This window comes from Anopheles funestus, chromosome 3RL, assembly GCF_943734845.2.
Source record: "Anopheles funestus chromosome 3RL, idAnoFuneDA-416_04, whole genome shotgun sequence".
Lineage (NCBI taxonomy): Eukaryota > Metazoa > Arthropoda > Insecta > Diptera > Culicidae > Anopheles > Anopheles funestus.
In genome coordinates this window covers 5,424,833-5,442,005 of record NC_064599.1, presented here as the reverse complement: position 1 = coordinate 5,442,005, position 17,173 = coordinate 5,424,833, and the positions used below count along the sequence as shown (strand labels likewise).

Sequence of the window (17,173 nt, the reverse complement as noted above, 5' to 3'; positions counted from 1 at the left end):
ACTCTTCACAACCATTTTCATTTCCATTTCCATTTTACTTACTCATTTCGGATCACTCTTCTCATTTCTTTCTTCTTTCTCTTTCTTCTCCTTCTCTTCCACTGTCTGCTATCACTAACATCATTTAATGTTCAACTGAATGTAAAATCAAATAAAACCGAACGTTTTTGTCTAAATTACTTGACACCGATAAAAAAACCTCCCCTAAATGGCATGTTTCAAATTGAAAATTTAACCAAAAAATATTAAAACTAAAACCATTCAACCTTCAACGGAACTATTTAAAATGATAATTTTCCCTCGTTGTTTGCTGGAGGAAAAATCTTATTCTTCTTCTAATGAACAAACAATTTAAAAACAAAACCCTGTTTCCTAACAATACGCTCTCTCCGATTACGATCATGCCACGTGCTGCAATAACCGTTTCTCAATATCTCGATGCCCCACCAGTCCTCGAGACTCTTTTCGGTAATTTCCAAACGCTTCTATATAGAAAATCGATAGTTGCTGTTTTTGTTTCACTGTTTCGGTTTGACCTTTTTTTTGTTTTAAATGAAAAAACAACAACAAAAAAGCAGTTTGAAAAAAATGCGTCCTGTTGAGTTACCTGTTATCGCCACCATCACGCCTATCGCTATCGCTACTGTTCTACATTCTTCGGTTTCTTTTCTCATCCTTCGTTGCGCTCTCTTACTCTACCTGCTGGTACTCTTGTTGTTTGTTTGTTTCTGTTCTTGGTTGACGCTTGTCAGTGACGCTCGTTCGTTAAGCCCCCACCTTTCAGTAGATTGCGTTCCGTTTTGGGTCTGCCGTAGTAATTAGTAGCTTGCCGCTGACTGTCTAGTTTGTTATCTATTGCGAGATGTTAATTATTCAATAGCAAATCATTGTGCGATTTTGATACATAATTGTACAGGTGTAACAGTTTTGTAACAAATATGTTTTAACAATTACATAATCATGCACAATCGTTAATAAAATTTGTGAAATAAATAATCTCAAATATAAAAGATCTTTAACTAACATGTCATAATATTTGACTAACCCTTAACATTATGTGATTAAATTGTGATAACAAACTATTATTCATTAAAAAAACCGTATTGGCTTTCATTGTATAAAATTTGGTTCTATAGCGTAGTAAATATTTATGAAAGGAGTATGCATTGTTGAAATAGTTGTACAAAAAACAGCTTTTTAGTAGTGTAGAAATCTATCATAGGTAGTAAGGTTTATTTAAAAATAATCTACAACTATAACAACATAAATCAATACATTCTTATTTCGAACATTAGTGTTACCATACACAAACAAATACTTTCATACATTTATACTCAAATGGTTTTTAAAGTATTGGCAAATGTCTTCGAAAATTTAAAATGAATTCTGTATTTCATAAAACGACCATGTTGACATGTTTTCTCAGCATACTCGTGTGAGGTTGAAGTATTTTAAAAAGATTGATCAATTATAAAAAGACTTCCCTTACGACAGTGCTGTTTAACACAAACAACCATCTTGTTTGATGTTCATTTACTCGTTTACACACAGAGTCATTTGTCCGGTGTATCGAATGCTAGTTTCATCCAAACAATTCATCCAACAAGCGGAATCTGGATACATGTGTATTGTTCACCACATATCCAAACCAAACATCTTTCAACCACTACGCTCGATACAAGTCAACCGATGCGTCTGAAAACTAACGAGCTCACCGTACTAACCCCTACCCCACGGCCAACGTAACCGTAACGATCGTAAACTGAAGTTTTAACCCAACTCGTAACATTGTCTAAACCGAGCAGGAAACAATTGACCGCGAGTTTCACACCGCCATTGCCGCGGAGAAGACAACTCCGGCCACTGGCACGGTCTCTACTGCTGCCGCCGCTACTGTCGCTGCCGCCGCCACCACAACCACGCGCATCGCGCAAACGCAACCGCAACGCAATGTACAGCTAGCTCCAGCAGCTACCGCAGCAACCCCGATCGCCACCACAGCCGGAGTCGCTACGTGTGCCGTCGGTCAGCGACCGGCGCAAGCCACTGTGGTACTGTGCGAGGAAGGCCTGTCCACCGATACGTCCACCGAGCCCGGTCTAACCCACCGTCGTCCCACGATCGAGACGAAGCTTAACGAGGCCGGGCTCATGGAAACGAGCTTTGTAAGTTGAACGGGATTTTTGGCTGTGAGCGTTTCGAAACGACTGGCTCCAGGCTCCTGGCTAGGCCGCGAAACTGGACTCGCGAATCCGGGAGACGGATTTCGAATGAATTTGTTCTACCACGTTTTTTTCTCTCTTTCAAAAGAGCATTGTGCCGTGTGCGTGTGTGCGATTTTGTGAATAACTGCAACATTTGGTTTTTATGCTAATCCATTTATGCTGCGGCAATGCCAGCTGCCGCAACGTTGGCGATATTTACTGATGAAAAATTCATACGAAACGAATTTATTTTTTCACGATAAAACACAACAGTTGGTATCGTGTTTTGCACTCACCAAATCACTAAACAACTGTTTGGAACACAGCTTACAGTAAAAAACCGTACACAGTTAAGCTGCAGCTGATTTGCAGTGAATGGATTATTTCTACATTAGTGCTTTTTCGATCGATCGCCTGCATCGTTAGGGCAGTTGTGTGTGTGCTTCAGAGGAGGAAAAACATACACAAAACACAGTTTTCATTTTGTATCATGCATGGAAGTGTGGCTTTTAATGGTATTGTGGTGAACTTCAACTTCAATATCGATTTGTAAATTTTTCACACGATCTAATGATTTTAATATACTCTTCGTGCTTTAGAACTGCAGCAAAATTAATAATTTACGATCCTTTTGAACCGTTTAGAAATAGTATTAATACTCAATATTTTACTTGATGAAACTTCTTGTTATAACAATCGATTTATTAATCACCTTCTACTTCGTTTACAGTTTCACTAAATTTTATAAGTGCAATTTTATTTTCGATATAATATATGAATATAAACCAACGAGCGTTTCATCATCTATTTACAAAACAAGAACATTTAAGAAAAATACTTTTAACATTTAAGAAAAATATTTTCAACGCTTAAGTCAATTCCGATGGAGACGCCTGGTACTTGACGGCGATTGAATGTGTTCCAATGAAAATTTCATTTCGATGCATATAATTCCCTAGATTACTTTCTATTCAACCATTCAGTTATTCAATGTAAGCATTTCTTGTCAAGAATTCTCAACATGTTCCACTCAGCAATATCTACCTTTACAGTTGATTCTCCAGCACGCTGTCTGGCTGTGTCTGGCTGTGAAATTTCAACTCAATCCAACCTCATGCCGGATGAAGTTTAGTACCTTTGTACCTCTGTTCGCTGCAATTATCTTTAGCATTTCGGAACAAGCATACCCAACACATGTGGGCAAACATTCGTGCACGCAATCGAATCTCTCTTTCGGTGCATTTCCTACCATCGAACCGTAAATGCCACTAAAGCTCACAAACAAGCACACAAAGTGCAACAGCTCCCGCTAAATCAAGCCTCAATCCCGTGTGTGTGTGACCGTTGTCTTTACCCTTATGCCCATGCTCGCGGCCATCATAATCCAGCACCACCCTCACTTAACGGGGGAATATTTGCCAGTCGTGGTTTGCTCTGCTTGTCGATGATACCGGAATAAAACCGGTTTGTTCAGTTGTACCGTGACGAGCTGCCGAGCTCTCGATGCCTTCCAATCAACGCTCGTAACGGATAAAATTATCGGCCAGGCGGGAAAATGCTGGCTTGCCCGAAAGTGCTTGTTCCATTCAGCTTGTGGATGTGTGCCCACCTTTGTGCGCATCCTAGTTTATGTTCCGCTGCTGGCTGTACTTGGAAGTACGCCAAACCACTAAAACATTGAACGGGAGCCTTTAGAAAATATGATCGGATCGAGTTGATTATGGAATTTTGGTGCCCATTGTTTCCACTATTTGCTATTGTGACTGGCAAGGTGCAGACGAACGTTCCCGGAGCAAGTAGGTTCACCTTCAGTTTCAAAACAATCGTGATAAAATTGTGATACATTCGCCCTCTTTATCTTACCACTCGCTCCCTTTCAACGACCAGTGGAAACCATTTTAAGCCGGCAAACAATCGTTCATCATCTTTATTGTGCCGGTTGTACTAGGGCCGGTTTTTGGCCAGGCTTTCTTTGCCACTTGCTGCTATGGCTGTAAATTCTTCTCAACTCAACTAACGACATTTTCCGCAACAGGAAAAAAATAAAACTTTGATGATTACCGTTTCACAGAAACACTGGCAAAGGAGCTGAATTGTTCAAGTTTTGGTACGGAATGGTGACAAGGTTAGGGAGCTACACCGTGGCACATTAATCATATCCTTGTGCCTGGGATCTATGGACACATTTTAAAGCAGTTTTGAAATTAAATTCTTAAAACACAATCAAAACCAAATGAACCCTTCGATGGGGGCAGGACATTCATTTTAAACTTTTAAATATTTTATTAAGGTAAAACTTACACCCTGAACACAACATAACAACTGTAAAATTGGACATATTTTTTAGTTAACAATTGTTTAAAACAAACAGAAAATGGAGCTGAATAACATCCACAATGTACATACAGTTTTGCTTGTATTTTAATTTATCAGATTAAAATCAGTCGCTTCTAATTTGTGCTTTTTTTTTAGCCATTTGCGCGTGTTTGCTTTCGGAAGCCGTCTTACCAACCGAATATGTCCTCCGGGGGAGGGAAAAAAGCCACCCCCTACAACATAAATCCATCCCATCCAACCGCAAGTGAAGCGTTTTGTGTGCGATTTCTATTTTCCGGTCCCGTTCCATTTCCTTTTATTCCGTGTCCACCGGTCGTCTGGTGTTCGAGCTTTCCGGGGCTGGAACCACGTTCGGAGGGAACCTTGAACCAATGAACGCCAGCACACGCTTTTGCCTTCCGAAACTACGAAACGCACCTTGGCGGTTGGTTGATGGATAGTTAGCTAATTGCATTCTGTAATGAGTAGTCGTCCGGGATGGTTCAAATCAACTTGCCCGCGTCTACGGTTGCGAAGAACGCGAAACGACATCACTACTCCGTGCTTGCTTTCTAACAACCTTTTCCCGCTCCCTTGCAGTCCGATCTGTTTCTGTTTCCCTGTCTGATTTTTTTTCTCCACCCCTGCAGTCGTTAACAATTTTCCACGCGCACATACCACTCATAATTTAGCCTAGATAGAAGAACATACCGCACATCACCATCACCAGCTAGTAAGGATGGTTATAGCAAGGCGAGGATACATACACACAACCGTCAACTGTGTTTGGCGTGAACCGGTGTATTCGTTACTGTGTCCCATGCTGGATTTAAATAAGCTCCTAAAATACATAAGCGCCTAAATGTATGCAATAGTGAAACATTTTGGCACAAGTCGAATTTAACCGTAGAATCGTATTCACAAAACTTCCAGTATGGAATTGATTAAATTATGTTACCGTTGTTCTTGTTCACAATTGCTACACACTGCTTCAAAATGGAAGACAAAAAAAAAGCAATGTATCCTCGCCATCCATCCATGTTATAAACGTTGCCTTTAACGGTTCCTCTCTCGATGGCCGATGCCTGTCCGTCTAGCACCTGAACGTGTGTAATAATTAGTTTCATGTTTTATTCTCTTTCCCGTTACCAACTAAAACCCCTGCTCGACGTGTATGTATGTATGTGTATGTGTGTACCCCGTTATCCTCAACCATCTTGCATCTGGCTGACAATTTCTTTTGCCGGTGTCGAAAATTTGCAACAACAAAAAACCCCTTTTTCCTCGCTCCCCCCCAAAAAAAACCCCAATACACATACACATTCGCTTTCCGGCTCTTACTGTCTACCTTACCCCCTTAACTCTGGCTCTTCAACGGTGGAAACTAACCTGAACAATCACACACCTCTACCATATACCACAATACTGCATCTTCCAACATCATCGCATCTCCAATCATTCCTGCTAATGCTTCGTGGAAATGCCTTTCACCTATCGTAGCCGGTAAGTGTGTCCTGTTATCCACCTGAAACGAACCACCTACCCCATACCGACATTACGCCCCCCTTTTCCCTGCAAGGAGCCTATAGGAAGGATAGGATTAAAGACTATACACACAAACACACACTGATAGACTCTCAAACAAGCCAAGGCACACTAAATGACAACGACCCAGCAGCCCCCGAACAGGTTCAGCTAAAACAAGGAACAAAATGAACGATCACTGTACGAAGCGGGAACGAACATTAAGATAACATTGTCCGCCCATCTTGAGCGTGCAAGTGCAAGTGCTTTATCCACTCACACAGTGGAACAGTTCTTTTTTCTCCCTCCATTTTGCCAACCGTGTTCAGACCATGTTGCTAGCATAATTGAAATACCGTCAACGAATGAATGATTACCCGTGCGGCGGTCCACCCAACGACTGGGTGTTGGCAAATTTTATATTCCTACCTACCTTCCGCTGCATTGTATTATCACCTTTTCCGAGAGGGTTAACACCCGCCAGAAAAGCCCCACCCACCAGGGCATCCCGTGTCCAATCACAAGGATGACAATTTTAGCATGCCACTAGAATATGTAATTTACGGACGGTTTCTTCACAACGACGACACATCGGTCTCCCTAATGGTAGCCCGTTCCGGTTAGCCCGATGGTTAGTGATGTCATGTAGATGTGTTAAAGGTGACACTAAAATCGAAACACTTTGTAAAGCTTTAAAGCATTGAAGTTTTGCCTTCAAGGACCTTAATTATAACTCGGTGATAAAACTTGTGCTTCACTTCGAGATCCTTGCACTATGACATGATAAAGTTAAAATTGGATTTACATAAAATTATCATAAAAATCTTGTTCCTTATGATCTTCTCAGCTCGTCTGATATAAAGATTTAAAAACGAATTGTACATAGTATGGATATATAAACGAACTACTCTCACTGCCCACTCTTAACACACGCTTATATTAAACTGTTAGATTCGTTTTTGTTTTGGCTTTGGTTTGATTGTGTATTGTTAAGTTTGTTTTTAAAACATTTTCGTTTGCAAATACTTTATTTAGACCGTCGACAATGAATAGAAACATAGCGCACCCATATGCTCCAAGAATGTACTCCTTCGCACGTTACTTTGAATGTCCCTTTAGAAACTCTGTTTCTTACTACCTATCTCTCGCTCTCTATCTAGCTCTCTGTCTCTCTCTCTCCCTTTCTTTCTGAGTTCTCTGTGCCTGCGTCTAGAAGATTGCAAACCAAAAATACCTTTATCGACTGGGAAGCTAGTTCCTAGCCATTGTTTCTCTATACACACTCACACTACTAGAGATATCACACTTATACCTGATAATTGTTTATCACCTGTTTTTTCTATACAACTCACTAGGATTGTATGTAGCCTTATCCTAGAACTGCTTCCAGTACGCAAAAAGGCTTTGATCGATGCACATGCGGTGAATTATTTGCATCCCAAGAGCATAACTGGTGTGTGCGTGATTGGTGTGTGTTTATGTATGAGAAGGTGTACATATGTTTTGTAGAAATACCCCTTAAGGCACAGATAAAATGTTTTTATCGTGTGAGAAGTGTTTTGAAGTTTGCAACATATCCTTCCCGACATACAAGAAGGATATTTTCTTACAACTTTAATTACTGTCTCGGCGACACATTGCAGCAACATTCTCTTCCCTATGCTACATCGTGTCCGTCTGTTTTGAGTGCATTTGTTTCTCTATGTGTGTGTCTGTGTTTGATCGTCTACGCGCTATGTGTCCCGTTTAACGCACGATCTCACACCAACCCACCACCCGAACTTTTTGTTATCGCAAATCTCTTCCGCATAGTCTCTACCCCCCCACGAGTGAACCCAAAGTGAATAGATTGACGACTTCATTCTATTTTAAACACTGCATACGTTTGACTTTTTGGGTTTGTTTTTCCTAATCCATTTAATTTACGCTTTTGTTGGAATTTGGTTTTAATAATACTTTTACATACTTAGCAAAATCCGAACGAGTTTTTGAGTTTCTTTTCGCTGCGGCGTTTTTGTTTTTTGTTTGACGAATGCTTGTTCAATACCACCCACTAATGGTGCTCCCTTTGACAGGGTGTCAAGAAGCGGGAATCCGGTGGACCGAACGAGATCGTCGCGTGTACCAGTTGTGCGGGCGGCACAAGCCCCTGCACACACTCGGCGAACAATGGCTGTGCAACTGAGGTAATATATTTAATAGTTAAAGTATACCAGACATGACTCCGCATGACAAAATTATATTTCTTAAGGGCCTCACCAAGCCTGAAAGTATGCAACAATTTGATCTTATGTTGTTAGTAATTTATATTTTTTTAAAGTATCGAATGCATACATTCAGGCGGTAATATTCTAAATAATCTATTTTAGTACAATAAAGCGCCTTACGTTATGCAATGTGTGTGACAAAATTGCTTCACTTCAAATATTTTTATTTACATCTTCTTGTTTAGCCTCTTCTTAACATTATCCCAAGTGCGTACCACTTCCACTAATTATATTTGTGCTTTGTTTGCTCTTTTTTCTTCCCCCAAAACAACATCGTGCTGCACCCTAGACGTGCTTCGTGCAAGTGCGCAAAAAGGAACCGCCGCATCCGATACGCGTCGCGAAAACGATCGACGTGATCGCGCGCATTACCTTCCCGTCGGCGTACGCCGTGTTTTTGATATTTTTCTTCATCCACTACAAAGGATTCTCCTAGAATACGATCCAGAAGTCACTCATCCACAAGATCTACACCAACAACCTGCTGTAACGGAGGGTGTCCTGGCGACGGTGCGGCCTTTTATCTACGCGTTTGTTGGTCACGGAGAGTATGTGCGATGGTGAGAAAGGATCACCACACGGTCCGACATATGAATCATATATCACACACACATACACCCACACATCACTCATCCGGGTGCTCTCTCTCCGCTTCGTTTGCAACCATACAACTATCAGCTTAGAGCCGCTGGAGGGAGGGTACAACACTATGCTAACCGATACCGATGTTCCTAAACAAAGCCTCGGATGCCTCGGAACTCACCAACTGTTACAAAGCTGTTTGCATTCAACCATTGTCGCCCCTGTTTTGTATCACCTGCTGAAGCTTTCAGGGACAAAGTCCCGTCCCTTGCGCCCGGTACGGCCGAACGATCGATCGGTTAGCTTCAAAAGCATCCTGGGTTCGGGTCCGGTTCGGTGTACCATCTCAAAAACAAAACAAAAAAAAACATCCAAACCACCATCACCGCACGATTAGTAATCAAACGATGGCTAAATCAAACCAACAGATACTGCCTTTTTTCATAACGAATATGCACCGGGGGTGGCGTACCAGGGAGCCGGGAAGCCGATTCGATTCGATTGATTTGTGATACGCGAACCAAAATCGGGGGGGACGAACTCAATTAGACCGCAAAATGGTGAACCGCCGAAATGCAGCCCGCAAAACGTACAACTCAGCATAAAGCCAAGCCATCGCGCATCATTATTGCAGGCAAACTGTTTCAATTCGACAAATGTAGAAGAACCAAAATAATCAAAACCGATCCCACGGTTCGGTTTTTGTAGGTAACAGCTACCGCTAGGCATGGGAACCGATAGCTAAATGATCCAGTGACGTATAATAGACGAAACTATGATTGCCTGTAAATCGATACACATTTTTTTGCATAAAGTAAAAATCGAATAGAGTCCGTTTAATCTTACACAAGCACAAATACGATACTGAGCGGTTGGAAAGGATAAGAGCAAACAAAAAAACATCTGAACTAAAACGAAAATAGCTCAGCTAGTGAAGTAGACTTTACCAACCATCAAATTACATCCCTGTCAGTAATGAGAGAAAAAAAGTAAACAATTACGCAAAAGCGTATTCATGCTGCGCTTCCCGGCATCCGGCAAACAAGCAACACACAAAAAACTAGATAAAATTATGCTGTTATTCTTTGCAAACAAAAAGTGCAAAGATGTAAATTGCCAATAGCAATATGAACGTGAAACACAACAACACTAGACACAGAACAAAACCATCCTCACACATACACAATCACACTAATATGTAAGGGTAATTTGAATATTCACAAGCGAAATAGTTCATTCAAAATGTATGCTTAGAAGAAGCATACAGGTACGAAACCTTAGGTTAGCTAAAAGATGTCCTCAAACTTATGCCCAGGAGGACTTAGACATTAAATCAATCACAATTTGTTAGTACGTTCAATTAAGGAAAAGGTAATTTATCGAACCAAGAACTATGCAGCAATGCACCATACACGAGTAATGTACCAAAGTTCCTTGCTAAAAGCTTACGACCAACCACCAAACAGACACAATCTACTATTTCTCTCAGTTTCAATGCAGCTTGTTAGTAATATGATTCGGTTTCGATCGTAGTAGAAACTTAAGAACGATCACAGTTGAAGTTACACTATGAGGCGGTAGTTCGGTTCTAACCATGTGACCAGAATGTTTGAGTGTTATAAAAAGCCTTGTGTGCTTGTAGGCAAATTCTCTGTGATCTCGTTGAACCACTTGCGAGAAGTGGATAGTGAAGAAGGGTGCGATACAGAGTAACTGAAGAAGGAACACTAATTTCCATGGAATGTGACATTTTATTTAACTTTTTTATTCTCACACAAGACCAACCAACTAAACATAAAATCACTTACCTTATGGAGAAGAAAAACACTTGTGCTCGAAGAGAGGATTGCTTTTTCTAGACCTTTTTTTTCTTCTACAGCTTAAGAGGTACTACATATAACAAAAAAACCCCCCGAATTGTCTACCGCAACTTTCAAGAAAATTTGCTGTGCTTAGTAGCGTTCAACGAACTCGCACAATGATTGAAACCACGTGGTTTACAATTTGCCTTCGATAATGTTTGACATTCGGACCAACTTAGTTTAAGAACGCTTCTTCCATCACGCAAGATGCATAGGCCACCCTGTCGGTTAGCACCATTAGATAGCACCTTTTTGGTTTTCCGATTTTACACTAAATCATCGCACTGCAAAATGTTCACTTTTTGCCTTAAAATTGTAGCGCCATTTTTCCGTACCATGTGTCTTGGTTGAGCGATAAAAACACATTCAATTTTGCTTCATTTCGCTATTCGTCTCTCGAGATGGTAGTGTTTTGGATGTTACTAATAGCTAGAAGAAAATGAAAACGTTCATAGTGAGAAACCTTTTTTTCCTCATCCTCGGTTTCGATTTGTGCGGCAAGGAGCAAACAAATAAATGCTTTTTTGGGCATTTGGGTTTCCTTTTCCTTTGCCTACGATTTGCTACCTACTTTGCCGGTTTGAATTTTACTCACCCTAATGGTTATGTACGGAAACGTGGAACAAACATCGATCGGAAAGTCTGATATGTGTAGCAAATGGCACGCTTGCATGAAAAATCACAAGCAAAAGGGAAGAAAAACTGCACGAGTAAAAAGGAAGAAAGATCGCTCAATCCTAACCATAACTCTTTTTTCACTATGTAACATGTCAACATAGCAAAAACAAATCAAACGAACAACAAATCGCATTCCGATTGAAGAAAAGAGATAAAAAATACCACAAACTTAGAACCGAAGAAGGAATGTAAGCAAAAAGCTAACATCAGTGCATAAAACATAGAAATCGATGAACAAAGTGGAAAACAAAACGAGAAGTAATCAATATGAATGTAAAACACTAACTAAAACGCTGAAACCAAGTGCTTAATTTGCATCATTTAACATATCAAAACGTAGTGAAAGCGGAACAACATAATGCTAGTGAAAAGGGAAGATGGAGAAGATGAAAAATGGTAAAACAAAATTGTTTCAAAAACATCACCAAACCTGGAAGAGGATATTTGAAATTAGATAACCAAACGAAAACAAGCAAACAAGTAAGACAAAACGGGAAAGAATGCAACAAACACTAAAGAAACAAACTACTGAACGCCACTCTAAAACAATCTATCGCTTGAATGCCTTTTGAAAAAAAAAACAAAGCAAACAAACCTTATCGTAATAATGCAAAAAGTGGTTAAGCTTTTTGTTGACGATTTTTTAGGAAATCGGAAAAAAACACGACTTGCACATATTTCTTTTCTACACAAACTGCTCAACGAGTTAATTGATCATTTTCTTACTAGTCTACGCGTAACTGCTAGGGAACGTAACTATTCTAAACTAATTCTAAACACAAACGTGCAACAATAGGAAAGTAAACAACGGTGGTAAATATATAAACATTGTGCATGTTTAGTTGATCATTCGGTGGTGCACAACGCAATGTCCTGTGCTATCGTTATGCCCGATCGATGGTCGCTATCGTAACCTCTTTTACTGCTGCAAAAAAATGAAGGATTTTGTAAATTACGTTTAAAAAAAACACTACCATTTAATGCATCCAACACCTACTTTCCATTAAGAAGAAAAAAAACACCGAAAAGACATTAACGAATAATGAAAATGCTTCTTTAAAAAAGAAAACAAACAAAATGTTACTTCAAAGTGTAGCAACAACCCAAAAAAAACAAAAGGAAGAACAGAAAAAAAAACACTCACTCGCTCGAAACCATTTAAACAACTACTGTACGTATGTAAAAAAAAGAAGTATTTAAAGCAAAGAGTCAGCTAAGAGTCAATGCATCCGCATCGGAAATGGGATGTGTACAGTGTATTTTGTAAAGTTTATCATAAGTATGTCGATACGGCACTCCTTTACAACCCTAAAAATCACCATTACACATGCACATATGACACAGGAGCAGCCAGAGCTCTTGCTACACTACACTTCCCCCCAAATCAAACTTGCTTGCTTTTTTCGGTAATGAAATTTACTACCATAATTATCACTGACAAACGGTTCCTTAAAGCTTCATTTCTTTGTAATACTCTTCCGAAGCAACGAGAGATCCTTTTTCTAATTTAAACAATTTTTTCTCTCTTTTCGACGGTTTTTTTTGTAAAGAAAATCAAAACAACCCTTTTACACCTACTTTCGCTTGTCTCTTGCGTAATGTTGGAAATGTCTTACATATTCTCAGCGCACCACACAAACACAAAAACACATCCAAAACAGCCCCATTGAAAATCATCTGTAAAAGCATACGGTTTAAATAATGAATATAACAAACGAAAAAAAAAATACAGCTCAGCTAAGATTGTGATTTACCAAAGATGATGATGAATACGCCGAGAGGATATGTAGCGAGTAATAATCGTTAACACACAAAAAAGCAAATGTGCGAAAAGAAAAAACACACACACACACACATGTGAACAACATGGCCTCCTCGGTATTGTGGTGATTTGCACCGTGAACACACGACACAAATACACTCGCGCTCGGCTTTCATTAACAGAAGCGCTTTGCAAAACGAAAAGCAATTTGGATGTGGCTAATGCTAAACACAGCCTCAGCCTCATGTGCAACTTGAAATAGATAAATTAATTGATGCAAGTAAACAGAAACAGAAACCAAAAAAAAAAAAAAGACCAAGGGGAGGGTCGAGGTCTCAAAACAGAGAGTAAAGATAATAAATTATTCCACTGAAATAGGTCAGATTTACTGTTGGATACATTGAACACAATTGGAAAACGCAACCAAACAAAAACATTAACTTAACATGATAGAAATGATGTACATTGGTGATTAATGCTTAGCAGCAAAATAGTAGTTTTCTATACTTTTTTTTATTTATCTTTATTTAACATGAAAACAAAAAAAAGTTTATTAAACTTATCGAATATTAAACTTTATTTTCTCGTGCAAAAGTGAAAGCTTTAAATAGAAACAAACCAATTAGATAACGGAAGCTCTTAGCTTGTGTCGATTTTTATGTTTTGTTGCGTGTTTTCTGATTTTTCCTTTTCCCCGTTGGAATCACTCCCAAAACTTGCATTGTACAGACAGTCTAGCATAAGCACAATTGTTGAGCAAAAAATTAAGCGACAAAGGCAGAAAAGAATTACACAATTCAGGGTAAAGGTTTTTATACGAAATTTAAGCAAACAAACAAAAACAAACACACAAACACACAAATAAGTCAAATTCTCAACCAAACGTAAAAAAAAATGCTAACAAAAACCATAAACGTAAATATTGCAAACGAACAAATCCGTGCACGTTAATGCGTATGATTGCCACTTGTACATTAGTAACACTAAACAAAACCGAACGCTCAAGCTATACAAACGGCGAAATAGCGACGAGTTGTTAATAGAGTAGCTAAAAAAAAGAGCTAAACCATCACGTTGCGCTTCTTTAAAGCATGTAAAATGGCATGAAGTAAGCAATACTTAAGCCAACTAAGGTACGATTCAGGACAAAGCGTAAAACGGCATTTTGTCCATACGACAGCGTTTTACGGCCATAGTTGCATACTTTCTCGTACCGAAAATCAAAACATTTCCAACCAAAACATAAATCACACAGGCACACGAAACAAATTAATAATTAAAAATCTCCATTATTTCATGCACCATTTTGCCTGCGAAAACTAAAGCCGTTAAGCAGAGAAGTGTTATTGTTTGTATTTTTTTCTTTTTGTCCACCCAAGTGGAACTAAATTAGTTACAGAAGCATAAAAATCACACACACACACACACAAATATACAACACAATGAAAATGTACTAACAAAAAAAAACGTTCGAACAATATGGGTAATAAGTAAGTGCGTAGATGTGCGAAGCCGAATGCAAGCGCGCGCATCTTTAAACGCTCGAGGAATTATTGGGACGGGTTTTTGCGAGAACGGAGAACGAAGCTAGGGACAAGTTTGTTAGGCAAAAGTGGAAAAGTAAGCGTTACCTGACGCAACATTAGCAAAACCAAATAGAAGCAACAGGACAGCAACATAACAACAAAAGAAAATTACAAAAGTTGTCAATAATGCTGATTAGTAAGCTGAACTATAAGCGAAGAAACCCCGGAACTTGCAAACTAGAAAAGAAAAACAAGAAGAAAGACAGACCCTTATGCTTTAGAAAAAAAAATAAACATAGCATTACGCATGGCACGGATGAAACAAAAGCAAACAAAGCTGAGCTAAGCTTAAAACTAAAACACGTACCGAAAAGGACAACAAACAAATAAGAAGCAATGAAACTTAAAAAGAAATTAACAAAAAAGTGGAATAAAAGCGTGAATACAAAAATCAATTTCACATTAAACAAAAAAAAAAGCAAATAATTTTCGTAACCATGGAAATATCGGAACTTGATGATAAAAAGACACACACAAAAATAAAAACAAACTTTGCAAAGCTACATCCAAGCTACTAAGGGCGGCGGAAAAAGCAAAATCATCACTAGCAAAGATACACAAAACTAGAGCAGGTAATAGGAAAAGCAACAAAAAAAGGTGACAACTCCTTCATACTGGCGCTATGCTATGATCGTGCTATGATTTTTATACATAAAATATATATATACACTTATATATATACATATACATACTTATATCATAGTGTAATGAACTGTTCAAAATCCCATTCAGGCTGTCGAGGTTTTAGTTGGGAAGGTAATACAGAAAAAATGCAAAACAACCTAACAACCTAACCTGAAAACGGGCAGGACGTAAAAGGATATTTTCTGCACAGTTAGTAAACCCACAAGGGGTAGAATTCGAAGCTAGCAAACCAAACCAATGTATTGCACGAAGACAAACAAACACACAGCTCACACGAACAATTTTGCATCTAAATATTTCGCTAAACAGTTCACTCAGTTGTAAGTAATGTTCGTTCAACTATCGACACCCAGTTTATATATTGTTTCTTCCTTTTTAAATGTAATTCGTACTATTTCTTTTACCTAACATTTACCTTCTATTATCAGTACGGTGCACAGAAACATGTGCTTTTTTACTACTTTTTATCGCTTGTACCGTCTTGTTGTACTTTTTACTACCGCAAATGAAGCAAAGAAAAGCCTTTTTTCTATTCCAAATGTTGCCTATTTTTGCTACACAACTTGATAAAACATTAAACACACGTACACACACACACACAGCTATAAGCAATAGCTAAAGCAAAACTAAACCACCCCTGACAAAACAAGAAAACAAACAAAAACCGACCACAAAACAAAACGTTACCACAATCAGTTTTCAATCGTCCGCAGCGAACTGTTGATTATTTGATAAGTTTTAGCAGCTTAAACTTGTACTGCAAACTTTTACTACATTTATCGAAACAAACAAACTGTCAAACAAAACCAAAAGGAAGAAAGAAGAAGAAAAAGAAAGCGAGAGATAGAGAGAGTAAATAAAATGAAAGAAAAAAGTCCTAAACTAAACAAACAAAGCTGTAAAGATAGCAAGTAAGCACGTATGTTTGCGTGAGTTAGAACGACTATGTTTCACGACCTTTGGAAGGAAGCAAATGTATGAAACGGTGAACTTGAATAACGATAGCAATTGCAAAGCAGTTACAAAAGTTAATGCAAAGCGCGCATTAAAACTAAATACAACCGTAGTAGCACTAAGACGATGCAAGCTGCAAGTAGCAAAGCGCGTAAGCGACACAAAACAATTGGAAGAGAAACAAACAAAACAACAAACGCAACGTTTCATAGTGCGCTAAATAGCGAAAACATATGACAAAAGAAAGAGACGACAGAAAATGAAGAGGATCTAGTAAACATTTAATGTTTAATAAAGCGCATTAAAGAGGATTCAGAAGCTTAAAACAAATAGAGAGAGAGCGAGACATAAAATGAGAAGAAGGAAGCGAAGAAAACGAAAGAGAGAGAGAGTAAGAGAGAAGAAAACGAAAATTATATATATACACAAAATATACATAAACGTATATATATATATAAATAAAGATGGAAAACAACAAGTAAATTGTGGACAAGACAGAAACCAAAAAAGAAACCCAAAATGTTGTACGTCACGTTATGTTTTTAATTTTATGATCCTAAATAAACGATTTTTTGATTGAAATAATAAAAATGGCTTTAAATGATTTTAAATGAATTGTTCTTAAGCATAAAAATAAATTCTTGGATATATTAGTAATAGTCAGAACTCCCGTAGAAAAAGCAGAAAAAAATAAATAACATCGGTCAACTAGCGAAGCGAAAAGTACTTAAAACCCTATTCCCTTTCGATTTGGTGTCGAAAAATCGTTTTTGGTTTGATTTTATCGGTTCAC

The 17,173-nt window shown here is 38.6% G+C and overlaps 1 protein-coding gene across 19 annotated transcripts in view; it reads left to right on the top strand.

Annotated features, from left to right (window-relative positions):
• LOC125770585 (glutamate-gated chloride channel) overlaps nucleotides 1–16,971 on the top strand; it is a 97,466-nt gene extending 80,495 nt beyond the window's left edge. For 14 of the 19 annotated variants that reach the window (XM_049440322.1, XM_049440324.1, XM_049440325.1 and 11 more), the window contains 3 exons: nucleotides 1,806–2,165; nucleotides 8,120–8,230; nucleotides 8,601–16,971. In XM_049440322.1, coding sequence (XP_049296279.1) covers nucleotides 1,806–2,165; nucleotides 8,120–8,230; nucleotides 8,601–8,747 — 618 coding nt within the window. In that variant the 3' untranslated portion in view covers nucleotides 8,748–16,971. Of the gene's footprint in view, nucleotides 1–1,805; nucleotides 6,024–8,119; nucleotides 8,231–8,600 lie in introns of those variants that run through there. The other 5 variants (XM_049440338.1, XM_049440337.1, XM_049440336.1 and 2 more) reach the window with 3 other exon arrangements.
• Nucleotides 16,972–17,173: the final 202 nt, after the last annotated feature.